The following is a 15,690-nucleotide window of genomic DNA, read 5'->3' as shown; positions in this document are numbered from 1 at the left end:
CAAAACAATTGAAGATAACTGTAAAACAATCCACACAAATCTGAAAATGAGTAGATCTATGTTTAAATGGAAAGGCCAAGAATTTCTATTAAATGACAAGTTCATCCCAACAATAACGTTGACTTGAATAAAAAGAGAAAAAATACAAAAAGCGTAACACTGACAATTTAATCAAAATCTGATGTAAAATAAGAAAATTATGACATTTTAAAGTTTTCACTTAATTTCACAAACAATTATATGCAAATCCTGGTCTGTATGCAAATGAGGGGACTGATAACGTCACTCACTCATTATTTGTTTGTATTTTATTATTTGAAATATGAAATATTCCATTTTCTCCTCAACGTCCTACGAAACAAGGTTTATTCCTCCCTGTACATGTTGAATTACCAAATATTTTAAACACTTTAGGTTCAGTAAAGTTTAATGTAAAATGTGTAAAAAATAAATATCGTATAATTCAAACCAAAAAACAAAAGGAATAGTGAGTGAGGGACATTATCGACCTTTTAATTTGCATATTACTGAATAACTATTTTGTGAAAAATAAGCGATACTTTCTTATTTTACATCCAATTTTGATGAAATTTTCAGGGTTTTGCTTGTTTAATTTTTCTCTATTGATAAAAATCAACATTTTCCTGGGGTGGACTTGACCTTTAAGATATGACAAGATTCTTGTCAGTCTTAAAACACAGACTATTCATTAAAATATAATGGTAGATATTTGTGCACTATGACAAGATCTTTATTCAAATTCTTTTATATTATTTTAGAGTGTAGGACAGGGGCCGCGGAACCGGGGGACTTTTTTACAAAGCCGTGTACAAAAACGCAAAAATGACCATACGATTGTGATTTTTGCATGGTCAGCCCCCCACTTTTGGCTCAGCCCCCCCCCCCCCACTTTGAAAACCGTCCCGCGGCCCCTGTAGGATTATACTTGCAGTTACAATACAGATATCCAGAATATGGCAGTACGCAGATTTTTTTCGGGGGGGGGGAGGGGAGATGGGCTTAAACAAAATCGAAAGTAGGAGAGCGAAGCGTCCGAGATTGTCATGGGGGCATTTTTAAATTTTCTAATTAATATTTTCTAATTAAGTGACATCAAAGAATTTCATGCACAATCTCGGTGAATTTTGATAAAAATATGAATCTGTAAAAATGAATAAGGTTTCCAAATTTCGGGGGGGGGGGGCAACTACCGCCCCTTTATAAGATTATAGATATTAGAAAAAATGGTAAGACAAACTTTCTGTCAAACGGCAAATAGTACACATTTAACAATAACACAATATTTTAAATTGTCGACTGATTGAATGTCTGCAAAAAAAGACTAGTCTTTTTCGGATCAGACGAGGAAACTCTCTCAATCCGATCCAATCAGTCTGAATATCTTCTAGTTTTCTTTTACAACTAGACTTGGCAATGCTGTTGACCTTTGGAAATTTCTCTGAAATGGTTATATAGGGTGTTAGAAAAATTGTCTACTCTTTAAATGCAATGAGCCAAGCAGGGGCCCGGTTCGCAACTGTTGTTACTTTCCATTTTGGCAAGTACCATGACAACAGGGCTCAGCAGCCAATCAAAATCAAGGTTACCATGGTAGTTGCCATAATGGCAAAGTTACAACAGTTGCAACTCTTTATGAAACGGGCCCCTGGTCCCTAATGAGACGAGGGACAAGTCTTGATGGAATGAGATTTAAATCTTGCAAGAGTGAACTTTTCCCTTTTGGAGTGAAAGTGTAAAAAAAATGCACACTTTCACTCCAAATAAGGGTAAAAATTCACTCTTGAAAGATTGAAATCTCATTCTATCAGGAGTGGTCCCTTATCTCACTCTGAGAGGAATGTGATTAGGGACCAAATTATCTTCTTTGCATTTAGAGAGTAGCCAAATGAGAATAATCTATTAAAGAAAGTTGGTAAAAGCAAGAATAAGCCCAATTCTAGTTTGAAAATATAACGTACTATAAAAAGAACGACACATCACAGCAATTAATAAATGACATAATTATATAGTATTAAGGATATTAATGATACTATTGATAATGAAAAATAAAAATGGTACGAAATTGATGATGTTGATGAGGATGATGATGATGGTGGCAGGGGCGTCGATCCATTTTTCAGATTGGGGGGGCAAAATCATGAATCAATGTTTCCAAGGCGCTCGATCACACAAAACGAATAAACTCACCCACACCCTCCCACACACACACATAGGCATATATTATATATATGCATATATATATATATATATATATATATATATATATATATATATATATATATACATATACATATATATATATATATATATATTTATATTATATACATATATGACTCATGAGAAAGAGACACATATCTCAGGCTCACCAACAAATTAATGCGAGCGCGAAGCGCGAGCTGAATTTTTTTAGTATACTGGCTGACATGAAAACAGGAAAAATGTACCTGTTTAGGTTTGTTTGTAGTAACTCATAAGGAGGATAGATACATGTATCTCACTACACAGATAATGCGAGTGCCGAGAGTGAGATGAAATTTCTTTATATTCTGACCTGAAAGCTTGATATTCTAAGCATTGTTGGTACCAATGATTAAGATGGGTATCTAGAAGAACAATAGATGCGAGCGCGAAGCGCGAGCTGAAAATTTTGATATTTCCATCTGAAAAAAAAGACAGTTTAATTGACGCTTTTAATAAAGAACAAGATTTATATCCAACAAAAGATTATTGAAATCGAAGCGGGAGTTTTTTTGAGGTTTAGAACTGAAAACGGGGCATTCTATTCACCTATTTACTCAATTCAAATTCAAAAGATCATTATTGATATAAAATCCTGACATTTAAGAATCATCATAAAAAACAATTTAATCACGAAAAGTATGGGTTTATGCTACAGAAATGATGCGAGCGCGAAGCGCGAGCTAAAAATTTTTATATTTCAATCTGAAAAGCGGACATTTGAGCACGATTTTAAATAAAGAACGAATTGTTATCTCAATCTCGCTTGCTTATTTCAGTGTAACATTACAATCTTACTTTATTTTTTAGTTGCACATATGGAATTATTGGGGGGGCAAAACGATATGTTTGCCCCCCCAATATTTTCATTGGTGGGGCGATTGCCCCCCCTGCCCCCCCCCCCCCCCCCAGGATCGACGCCTCTGGATGGTGGTGGTGATGATGAAAAATATGATGATGATAAAAATCATCATACTGTTGCTGCTACTACTACTACTACTGCTGCTGCTGCTGCTTCTACAACTAATACTACTACTACTAATAATAATAACAATAAAAATAATAGTAATATTTCTAATAACACTGATAATAACGAATAACAATGCCTATGACAAAAGCTTTGAAAAAGCATAGATTTATGTGCATGATGTGAGAGTGTTTGTGTCCGATTTTCTTGGACACCCTGAAGCTTTATTTTGGCCACTTTCGATTCGTCTGGAAGTTTGCAAATGTTAGCCTTCCGGCATCTGGCTGACATCCGACCATTCACTCTCTCTGATATCGTGAACTATCATGACTATTGTGACGTAGTACGACATCATAATGTTATCACTTTTGAAGGTCTAGCGTTTCGTAGCCGTAACCGTTTCGTCGTGGTATTTCCTGGCACTAAGTTGATATACCAAAAAAAAGTTGGAAATATTGGGGCCAATTAGGCTTAAATACAGGGTGTCCACCCCTCCCCTGCAACTTAGCGTACAATTCTTTACAAATCTGTAAACATTCTTCGCCCCCTCATGAAATATTGGATCCACCGGTGACATTAGCTGTCACAATTTTACCATTCTCAACCCCGTAACGTGTTGTCTTGTGTTAGCAGAGAAGTTAAGTTCAAGCATGGTTTTAAAATGTTCATAATATTTCAGTGAGATTCTTATATACAGCCTTTTACACAAATAAAATACTTCAATAACTTTTTGCATTGAATCATCGATGTACATCTTTATTGTTAATTTTTATTATTATTATTTTTTTTAAATTAATATCACGAAATTATCTGGTGAATGAAAGGCAACTTATTACAACGAGTCATGTTTCTGTTTGCTTAGCAAATATATGAGAATATATTCCGATATCACCAATGGAATATAATAATTTTAAATGTCCTTTTATTAAAGCAAGTAAAGCCTAAATTAGGCAGAGGAAAAAATACAGATAGTCTTTGATGATGAGCAAGAGTCCGTTTCATAAAACCTGTTATAATAACAAATTTGCTATTACAGTTTAAAGCTACTGAAATCATTCGATTTGATTGGCTGATATTAAAATTCTTATAAATGTCGTTCGTTTCTTATGATAACAAGTATCTATGAAACGGGGCCCAAGTCGAAAGAGATATAGCTTTTTCCGTTCCATCAATTACAAGTCGAAATGTATGATAAATGACATTATTCAACTTAAAGAAAATATTATTTTACTGTTTTCCTGGCGGTCATAAATTGTGACTTTCATGTCACGTGACATCGATCTTATTAAACCGACGGGGACCGTTCTGTTCCCTAAAGACTTTCTTTTTCCCAGTCTCATCTCTCTCTCTCTCTCTGTCTTATTTCAGATCTTCTATTTTTACATTGATTCTTAGTACATCATCTGACATCTCGTCATATCGCGCGAAAGGTGAATATCACATTTTATAAACCATGTATATGATATCAAGCGTAGCGATTGGTAGAATAGCGTCACGTGACGATGCAGCTTTTCTCGCGCATCGCCGTGAAGTGCAAAAAGCGTGCTATGAAATTTGACATAGCGGTGCTGCAGCAGTCCAGCGCTATCATGGCTATGGAAGATCAACAAATGTACCATAAGACTTTCAAAGAGTAAAATGAATCTCACAATGAAGTTCCGACATGTCGAAAGAAATTCCTTACCCAAATATAAAACCTAAAGATTGTTAAAATGTTGGGGGGTCTAGTGTGATTGGAAATGTTTTCTTTCTCACGGTGATCGAGTTCTAATTTCACAGCAGTGTGACGTCACATGTTCTTGACCTTCCGTGTCAGGTTGTCATTGACCTCATCAGCATGAATGTATTTCTTTCTCTTATTTCTGTTGTTGTTTATTGAAAATTTCGTAAGTTTGCTTTTCTTAACTGCATGTTTCACGTTCTTGTTGTATTATTTCTTCTTCTAAGAGCTTCGGAATCCTCACTTTGTTCCTTTTTACTTTTGCGTTTTTTTGTATATCATAAATACCAGGGTCCGCGGAACGGTTTTAAAGTAGGGGGGGGGGGGGCTGACCATGCAAAAAATCACAATCATATGGTAATTTTACGTTTTTGTACACGCTTTTGGAAAAAAGTGGGGGGGGGGCTGAATAATTTGTGAATTCCATCTCTGAAAACGGGTTTCCTTTTTTACTGTATGTAGCGGGGGCTGATGCCCCCCCCCCGCTACATACAGTGCGTCCCATAAAAAAGGAAACCCGTTTTCAGAGATGGATTTCACAAATTATCAAATATGATTTTACTGATACTCATGGCAAGATTGGAATCTCATCTCTAATTTGAAACCAACAGCTTAGCAAATCGTTCACTCATGGCAGATAACAAACAATAAATATTGAGACATATCAGAAACGATTTGCGCAGAAACTCACGTGTGAATCTGAATCCACTCTCATTTCAGTGATCAGGGAGAGAATCTTAACAAAGAATACAAAAGCAATGCTAATGAGTCCAATCGTCGAAAATAGGCACGGTCGTCGTATCTCGAACCAAGCTTGTCCAATATTTCTGCGCAACCTGGTTTTGACATTTAAATTTTAAACTCATCTTGCGCATTAATGCGTGAAGTGTTTGTCTCATTTTTGGTATCAAAATAAAGATGAATAATTGATTTATATGATTATGTAAATAAAATATCATAATTCATTTGCCTTTGAAGAATAAAGACATGGGAATCCCTGTTTTCTTTTTTCTGGGACGCAATGTATATTTATAATGAGTATATAGTTCATAACTCCATAGTAAGCCTGTACCTATACATGGACATATATGTTTAAAGGAATTTAAGAAGGTTAATAAACATTCAAGTAAAGTAGTGAGGACTTCATATGTTCTCTTCGATACCCTTTTGAAATGTAAATAAAACCGATTTCAAAAGGTTTCAATAAGCATAATAAGACCCAGATGGATTCTGAGAATTGAATGTAGACAACAACCTCACAATGTTCGGCAAGCCAAGAGTTCACAAACCTTTTTAAATGCAATATTTTACCACCTGACTTCACATAAACATGGCAGAACTTTAACACTCTAAATATGTTCATTTTCTGTGGGGCTTACTAAATTTTGAGCACCACTGTAATTCGCAAATTGGTATGGTCGCCTTCGATCTTGTCACTTCGGGGCCTCTTCAATAATCATCTCGCAACAGGACTACTGATAACTCGGGGTAATACGAGAAGCTCTGTACTTTAAAAGAAGATATACAATATGTCTTCTTTATCTAAGAAAAGAACAGGAGGAAGAAGGGATGGGGAGTTGAAGAAGAAGAAGAGGAAGAAAAAGAAGAAGAAGAAGAAGAAAAAGAAGAAGAAAAAGAAGAAAAAGAAGAAGGAGAAGAAGGAGAAGTAGAATTAGAAGAAGAAGAAAAAAGATCGAAGAAGAAGAAGAAAAGGAAGAAGAAGAAGAAAGAGAAGGAGAGGAAAAAGAGAAGGAGGAGGAGAGGGAGAGGGGGAAGAATTAGAATATGATGAAAACCAAAAAATAATAGAATAAGGCATTCTACATTATTTCTGGATTGATATTTTTTTTTTCTACCGGGAAAACAGGGACATTAACCGGACGAGCAAAGTGTTTTTTTTTTTCATTTTCAATAAACATAACGTATAGGCCTATGAACTCATTAATTAACCATGATTACTGCGTGGGCTTTGGGAGTCATGTGTGCGTGTGTGGGTCGATTGCGGGTGTTAGGGTGCGTGAGGGTTACGACGATGTACACGCTTGTTCGAGATATCGTTTATACATAGATATGATATCAGCTTTGTTTGGGCCTGAGCTTGCAATTCCATTGACAATTCTCTGTTTCCAGAGCATTTCGTATCAGGGTAAATAAATAAGATAGTTTTAACTCGAGATTCTTCGTATTCTCGTAATAATACATACAAACCTTATCTTTGAACAAACTATTGATGCGCACACGACATTTCCATTGTTATCTAGCTATACCGTCCTGTAAAACCTTGATCTAGTATATACAAAAGTTCGTATCATTGTGTAATCAACGAGATTCCGGTAAAAAAGTACATATTGTTGTAAGATAAGTAATTTCTGTTAAAAAGTATATGGTTTTTCCCGGGTTTTTTAAAATCAGAATTACAGATTAATCTACAATTATACCAACTCGTCCCTGCAGAACAATCAAAACTCAGGATTATTTATGAATGCCAGTTTGCTACTCGACTGAAATTCACAAGTGGGTGAACTTGAGGTAATATCAGAATATGAGCACGATATATCTTGGGGCTGTCTCCTCCCCATTCTTATCGCCCCTTTTTACAAGTAATAGACAAGAGATTTTGTACACTGTTAAAAAAAGGTTACACTTCTTAATTCCGAAGGTTCGTAATTCCGAAGGTTCTTTATTCCGAAGGTTCGTAATTCCGAAACACGTAAATTGCCTATACCTCGATGTTCGTTAATCCGAAAACGTAAAAGGGTTCGTTAATCCGAACATTTGTGGCGTTATTCCGAAGGTTCAATAATCTGAAAACGAAATAAGGTTCGATGTTCCGAAGGTTCGTTAATCCGAAAACGAAATAAGGTTCGTTGTTCCGAAGGTTCGTTAGTCCGAAAACGAAATAAGGTTAGTTAATCATTTAGTTTTCGGACTAACGAACCTTCGGAATAACGAACCTCATTTCGTTTTCGGACTAACGAACCTTCGGAATTACGAACCTTCGGAAATACGAACCTTCGGAATAACGAACCTTCGGAATATCCGAACCTTCGGAATAACGAAGCTTCGGAATTACGAATGTATGCGAAAAAAAACAACCTAATTTTACAGAAAAACAGAAGATTTTGCAAAAAGCAATGACAGAATCATTCTGTAAATTCATAATAGGAATTTTTCTGCAATTTAAGAGAACAGGTCTGTTTAAAAAGGGGAAAAGACTGTTTTATTTAAGGAAATTTGTAAGGTTCCATACACCAAATACCAATTTCCTGTAAGATTACGCAATCTGGTAAGATTACAGGTGTTCTCGAGACTCTGCTGCAGCTAGGAACTTCTTTTATTTTAAGGATAAATTTTCTAACAGTGTAGTCTCCCCCTTAACTTGGTCTTTGAATAAGGCCTATAGCTCTACCTCTTTCTCTCCCCGCATTTCTGGTCTGATTTGGAGCATCCACATGTATAGGCAAGATAATATTTTGGGTATGTCAGTTCCCCCATTTCCCTCTCCCTCTCTGTTAAAACTTTGTCATTATTGTATATAGCTACACTGTAAAAACTGTGGTGTTAAAACTGACACCAGTTGATGTTAATAGAGGACCACACACTGAGGTGTTAAAATTACACCCTAGAGATTGAACATAACACCAAAGAGTGTAAATGTAGCAACCAAAGGTGCTGTAATAACACCTATAGGTATTAAACTAACACTGTCAATTTAACACCGGTGTAAAATGACTGGTGTGGTCCTCCATGTACACCGGTTAACACCACAGTTTTTGCTGTGCATTTAAAACCTTGCTTGAGATTGGCTATTGAGCCATGCTGCCATGGTAGTTGCCATAACGGTAAGGTTACCAGGTGTAACCCTCTATGCAGTGGCGTACCTAGGATTTTTCACAGGGGGGGCAAAATTGGCCGCCCAAAAATTTGACAAGCAAAAAAAAAAAAAAAAAAAAGGGGTTATCAATACAAAATAAAGATTTTCGTACCAGAAAAAATTTGACAAGCAAAAAAAAAAAAAAAAAAAAAAAAAAAAAAAAGGGGTCATCAATACAAAATAAAGATTTTCGTACCAGAAAAAATTTGACAAGCAAAAAAAAAAAAAAAAAAAAAAAGGGGTCATCAATACAAAATACAGATTTTCGTACCAGAAAAAATTTGACAAGCAAAAAAAAAAAAAAAAAAAAAAAATGGGTCATCAATACAAAATAAAGATTTTCGTACCAGAAAAAATTTGACAAGCAAAAAAAAAAAAAAAAAAAAAAAAAAAAAAGGGGTCATCAATACAAAATACAGATTTTCGTACCAGAAAAAATTTGACAAGCAAAAAAAAAAAAAAAAAAAAAAAAAAAAAAGGTCTTCAAAATCTCGTCAGGGGGGGCAGAGTGCCCCCCCTGCCCCCCCCCGTAGGTACGCTAGTGCCTCTATGAGATGGGACATTGATCTCCTCTCGAAACCAAAGATAGACCCCCTTCCCCGGTCCTCTATTTGTTTGCCTGTTGTAACTGATCCGGGGTTTGAGCTTGTCATTAAAGGTCAAGACCAGCACCCCAGAAAAAAATGTTGATTTGAATGAATAGAGAAAAATCAAACTAGCATAACGCTGAAAATTTCAGGAAAAATCGGATGTAAAATAAAAAAGTTATGGCATTTTAAAGTTTCGCCTATTTAAAAAAAAACACAACACAGTGATATGCTCAACTCAGTGTCATGCAAAATGAGTCAGTCGATGATTTTTTTTTCTCTCTTTTCCTTCAAATCAATTTTTTGTTGGGGTGGACTTGTCCCTTAAGGAGTGTTCGCACCAGGACGCAGAACGACTTCAATAATACAGTAAAATAAAAAAAATGCCCCAAAAATAAGAATGTATCGGGAGGGGGGTCTTTATCGAAATTGGTGAACCGGAACAGCAGTTTCGTCCTGCTCCTCGGAGCTGACGAAAATTTGCAAATAAGTCGTTTATTCAGGGCGAGTCCAGGGCGAAACTATACTATTTCAATTCACCAACCCTCGACAAAGCTTTCATTGTCGTGAAGGGCATTTGATTATTTATAGGTTATCTAGGTTCTCGAAAGCGTTCTGCGTTGCGGTTGCGAAAAACAGCTTAAAATCCAGGTTATACCTAAATATAAATAAAAAGAGAATTATACCCAGAATGCCCCCACGTAGTCCTTTGTCTACCCATATTTATTTAGTGGTATTTTAGGCTGGATATATAGGCCTATAAACCCTTCAATAAACATCTCTATAGTTCGTGTATACTACAAAGGTTGCTCGGCTTCATAACATTCAACTGTACCGAAGAATATCAAACGCATGAACCTTGAATTCATTAAAAAGGTAAGGATCTTTAAAAAAATATTCGCTCTAAACTTTTCTTGAAAAAGAATAAAATCATTATTTTGATTTTATAGTAATTCCATTTAATTCTTGAAAAGTATTATCATATCTTGTATCTTTTTATAAGATAAAAGTACTGTGTCTATTCATGTGACATTACCGTGTAAAACAAGTAATTTGACCTTTATTAAAATGTGGACCTGTGCAACTAAATATTTCCATTTATCACACAGTGTTACTTGCTTTGTAATATGTTGAATTTATTAAATGTATGTATATTTGTTACTTTTCTTGAATGAATGAATATCTTAATTCCTTTTATTTGTATAAAATCATCAACACTGTTCATTAATCATAAGCATTAAACTTTAATCAAATTAGATATTACGACAAATATGGAGTTCGATTTACAAACATGTTAAATACAAGATTGCATGAGTACGAATAAAATAAACGAAACGGGAGCAATTAATTAGAACAAAACATCAAATACTAGAATAAAACTAAATAATATATCATGATGGCTTGTCTTTCTAATATCGTTTTCTCATCAGGAGATAGGCCTATATCTGTTATCGATTGGTACCTTAACACCAAGAACTATGATGTCTTCTAAATTGATTTTTATTGTCATAGCAACCGTGGCTTTATTTGACAGGTAAGAACTAATATGGTCCGAAAAACTAATCTGAGGTCTTATACTAGAGACAGAAAATGTTTCCGATTAATTGTGTTTCGAAAGTATCCATCCCTTTAATTCATTCGGAATCAATTATGATTAATAAAGATAATTTAGACTAATTATAAATATGATTAAAGGGGTAGTTTACCCTGAACAATAGTTTGTTTTAAAAATGGCAGAAATAATAATAAAAAAATACTGGTGAAGGTTTTAGGAAATTAGATCATTTTTTAAGGTCTACACTTATTTACGTTTTGCTATACGCTGTCGAATCTTCAATAGAAATAATTTTATTCACATCTCTATTAAAACATAAAATAGTTACCAGAAAATAAGATGAAGTTCATTTCTTCTTTTTTTAATTTCAAGGGGAAATTGCCTGAGCTGTATCTGTCATGAGTATGGCATTAATACCTCAACCCTCAAAGACTGGCGTGATGAAAACTGTCCGGTAGATGTCGAGTGTCCGGCCGGGTCGAAAGTCATATGGGATATCTGCTCCTGCTGTAAGAGCGATTGCTCGAAGGTAACAGAAAGGAAGGAAGGAAGGAACAGGAAGGAAGGAAGGAAGGGAGGAAGGGGGAGGGAGGGAGGGAGGGAGGAAAGAAAGAAAGACAAACAAGAAAGAAATTAGGAAGGAAGAAAGTGAGAACGAAAGAAAGAACAAGAGAAAGGACGAAAGAAAGAAACAAAAGAACGAACGAAAGAAAGAAAGAACAAAAAAGGAAAGAAAGAAAGAAAAAAAAAAAGAAAGAAAGAAAGAAAAGAGAACGAAAGGAAGAACCGTTCAATTTTTGCCACATATTTTTATGATTTTGTTTTCTGAATTATAGTAGTCAGGAAAAATTATGATCCTATTTCAGTCAATATTCTTATTCTCATCAATCACTGAAACCATTTTCTTATCAAATATCATGTATATAATTGCCAGTGTCCCCTTTCTTTATCTCTTTCTCTCCCTCCCCTCACTCTCCTATCTCTCCCTCTCTGCCCCCCCCCCCTCCTTCTCTCTCTCATCAGTTGGAAGGCGAGGAATGTGGCGGTGCGTTCGATGAGGCCGGTAGATGCGGAGATGGTCTAGCATGCTACGTCGAGCCGTCTGCAGAGCCAGATTCTTATTTCTATGAGTACGGCTATGGCAAATGCGTCCTCAAGAAGCCCACCGTCTCCACTCCCTTCAATGACGTCACAACTATACCATCCACTGCCGCCGGTGGCGCTGTAACTAAAAAGTCCAGGCAGGCGGCGCATGGATGCGGAAAGAAGAAGATGGCGAGGATGGGTGAAGAGGATCGGAAGAGGTGTGAGAAACAGAGAGAAATGAGGAAACTGAAAAGACGGGAAGGAAACAAACAAATTAACCAGTAATATTTCCTGAAGTTTTATCGGGCTATACGGTGGTATGATCACGATTGAACAAGTCTTTTATTCGCGAGCCCCAGCAGGAGGTTTGGTGGAAGCCCTGTTTCTTTCGATGTTATTCCACTTTAATGGAATAGACAATCGAATCAATCACAATTCCTAAATAGTTTATTAGTTCATTGAAATTTTTCGTTTGCACTTTCCACTGGTTAATATTGATTTTACTCAATAAATCTATTTGACATTATGGTCCAAATATTTGAAACAATTTTCCAAACAATATCGAATCATGCTCAACTATATACTCCTTGAAATCTAACCTTAAAATAAAAAAACACCTTCCAGTCATATGCAACACGTACACTCTTCAAGTTAAAACATCAACTGTTTTATAGCTGCACCTGGATTGCACCATGCACTTGATCGATGAAGAAATTACATGGACCTTATCACGAGGCCGCCATCATTACCAAGCTTAATCGCTCACGATGGCGGTCTCCAACAGACTCTAAAGACTCAATTTTTTAACAGCATTCCACCATTCATAAGTGATTTTTGTATAAATTTGCTATATGTTTTCTTATATTTGTATATCAAAATGTGCGAAAAGATCATGTTGGTAATGGAAATAAAGAAATGAAATGAAAATAACATGTTCTTAAGGATGATCCCCTTTTGTCATTATTCCTATTTAATTGTGTTACCATATTATGCTTCATTTTTACCAGTCTTCATATTGCATCCATTGGTTGCGCGGAGGGACTAGTCTGCAGACATAGACCTTTTTTGTTTTCGCAATACTCCTAGTACCTAATGCAGAGTCTGTAGTAGTGAGTCTAGATTCGCCACGGTGATTTGGCTGGCTCTATTTGACACAGACAGAGAATTTGGGGTTCTAGTCTCTACTCTAGACCTAGCTGTTAGTGTCAAATATGAGCCTGTGTTTGCAGACCACGGAAGGAAGGCCTTCAGGTTACAGTGATTTTTATTATTACTATTTTTTTCAGTTTCTTCCCTGACCACCAGGGGCCCTTAAAGGATTTGCATCTGTTGTAACTTTGCCATTATGGCAACTATGATGGTAACCTTGATTCTGATTGGCTGATGAGCCCTGTTACCATGGTAAGTGCCATAATGGCAAAGTTACAACAGTTGTAAGTCTTTTATGAAACCGGCCCCTGACTGGCGGCATGCTGGGGTTGACTGTATACAAATAATGCATGCAGCCGAGTGCGTTAGTGGAAATGCAGAGCACGCGAGGTTTCTTTAGATAGGTGCCGCACTGTGCGGTGTATTATTTCAAGCATCGCGATTGGTCAATACGCGTCACATGACATCCAACTTTTTTGGTGCACTGCATGGCAGTGCAAAAAGTGCGCAACGAAAATTGACATTGCACGCTCAAGCAAACAAGTGCGGTAGAATTCCCGGGAGAAGTCCAACAAAACTGTATTGTAACTTTTCAAGAATTTGTTTCTGTGTTGCTATTTTATAATTGCTAATATTGCATCTTTATGATCAATTATGATCATTTATCATGTCTCTGCCCATTAATCTGTACTGAAATTCATTTTTGTATAAACGTGTGCGAATGTTTTTGAAGTGTCTAATGAATAATAAAATAAGATAATCCCGGAATATATTCATATTTGTACATTTGTGTTACAGTATTTTTTTTTGCGCTTATTGTGCACTATATATTGCTAAAATGCCATATAATCTGACAGAGACACGTTTGTCTATACACACAGTAAAAACGTTGTTTATTTTTTTTTACTGTTTACTGTTTTACTCTATGACCCCCTCCCCCTGCAGTAGGCCCAGTTGTTTAACAGTTAAAATAACCATGTTTTTTTTAAGGGATACTCCGGGCCGAAATTATATATATATATTACATAGAGTAAAATTCACAGAGCAAAATGCTGAAAATTTCATCAAAATCGGATAACAAATAACAAAGTTATCAAATTTTTAATTTTAGCAATATTTTGTGAAAACAGTTATATGCACGTTATCATGGATAGTCATTGGGTGGGCCGATGATGTCATATCCCCACTTTCCTTTTTCTTATGTTTATTACATAAAATCACAATTGTTTCATTCTTTCATACATGTGTGAATAATAATGTGTCTCCTCTTTAATAAAATGAATTGCAGCAATGAATATCTAATGCACTAAATTAGTTGTCAATCCATTTTTTCAGTTCTTGGTAGAAAATTTTGAATAAACCTAATTTAATATAATAAAATACCAGAGAACAAGTGGGGATATGACAGCCTCAAATTGCTCATTGCCTAGAAATGTTTCACCAGAATAATGCAAATGTTTAAAATACCATAACTTTGTTATTCCTAGCCCGATTTTGATCAAATTTTCAGTGTTTTGTTTGTCAGATTTTTCTTCATCTGTTCAAATCATATTATTTTCAGCCCGGAGCATCCCTTTAAGGGGAATTTCACCCTGTCCAAAAAAAAAATCGTCAAAGTAGAACAAAAATGATGAAAAACTATTGGCGAAGGATTAAAGAAAATCCATCAAAGATTAAAAAGTTATTAGGATTATATTTTTGTGACGTCACGTGCGGGCAACTTCATATGTAGTCGTAAATAAAAAAGGAAAAAAATCAATGAATTACATTTCATTTTCTAAAAAATAAAAATAGAAATGGGTTTTATTGTAAATTAACCCAAAAGGCCAGGGGGCGGAATCCGCCCCCCCCCCCTCGACATTTTTCACGATAAATTTTTTGACCGCGCCGCTCACTGACTTTTTACTTTCAAGTCTCGCGCAACTTTTGAGACAAAATTTGCGATGCCCGGGTACGCGGTTACGAAATTACACAACATTATGAAAGTGTATGTCAGACCCAAAATTGCTCAACTACGTGAATTCATGTACAAATCCACTGCAACTTGTGTATTTAGCCAAAAATTCATAAATGTATCATTATTTCTACTTTTACTGATTAGAATTAATTAATTTCGTCTTGTTTATGATCAGAATTAAGTCTGCAACAATTTCCATAAAAAAAAAAATAAAATAAAAAAGTTAAAAAACACAGAAATACGTAAGAAATTAAAAAAACAATAAAATACATTAAAAAAAATGTGCGATACCAAATTATTTTTGATGTACATTTGATCAGAATCCTACAAAGAGTCTGTGAATACAAAATTAGAAATAATAAGGTAATTAGAGCAAATGTTTTATTTCATGCATAAATAAGCATAATTAATTCTAGACAGCTGGCAGCCGTCTGTTTCGAGGAGTTTTTTAACTTTTTTTTTTTTTTTTTCTCCTCGTACACAGACGGCTCGCTAGCGTGCAGCCACCATTAGGGGACTTGCAATGCAAAATCCCC

General features: G+C 35.5%; 1 protein-coding gene across 1 annotated transcript; it reads left to right on the top strand.

Annotated features, from left to right (window-relative positions):
* Positions 1-9,932: 9,932 nt before the first annotated feature.
* On the top strand, positions 9,933-12,989 carry LOC135154556 (uncharacterized). Its single transcript, XM_064101171.1, has 4 exons — positions 9,933-10,283; positions 10,838-10,941; positions 11,335-11,491; positions 11,986-12,989. Exons 1-4 carry the CDS (start codon positions 10,260-10,262, stop codon positions 12,331-12,333), a joined length of 633 nt encoding a protein of 210 aa, XP_063957241.1. The 5' UTR covers positions 9,933-10,259; the 3' UTR covers positions 12,334-12,989.
* The last annotated feature ends 2,701 nt before the right edge of the window (positions 12,990-15,690 follow it).

This window comes from Lytechinus pictus, chromosome 6, assembly GCF_037042905.1.
Source record: "Lytechinus pictus isolate F3 Inbred chromosome 6, Lp3.0, whole genome shotgun sequence".
NCBI lineage: Eukaryota > Metazoa > Echinodermata > Echinoidea > Temnopleuroida > Toxopneustidae > Lytechinus > Lytechinus pictus.
The sequence above is the reverse complement of the archived record's forward strand: the minus strand, read 5'-3'. Positions and strand labels throughout refer to the sequence as shown.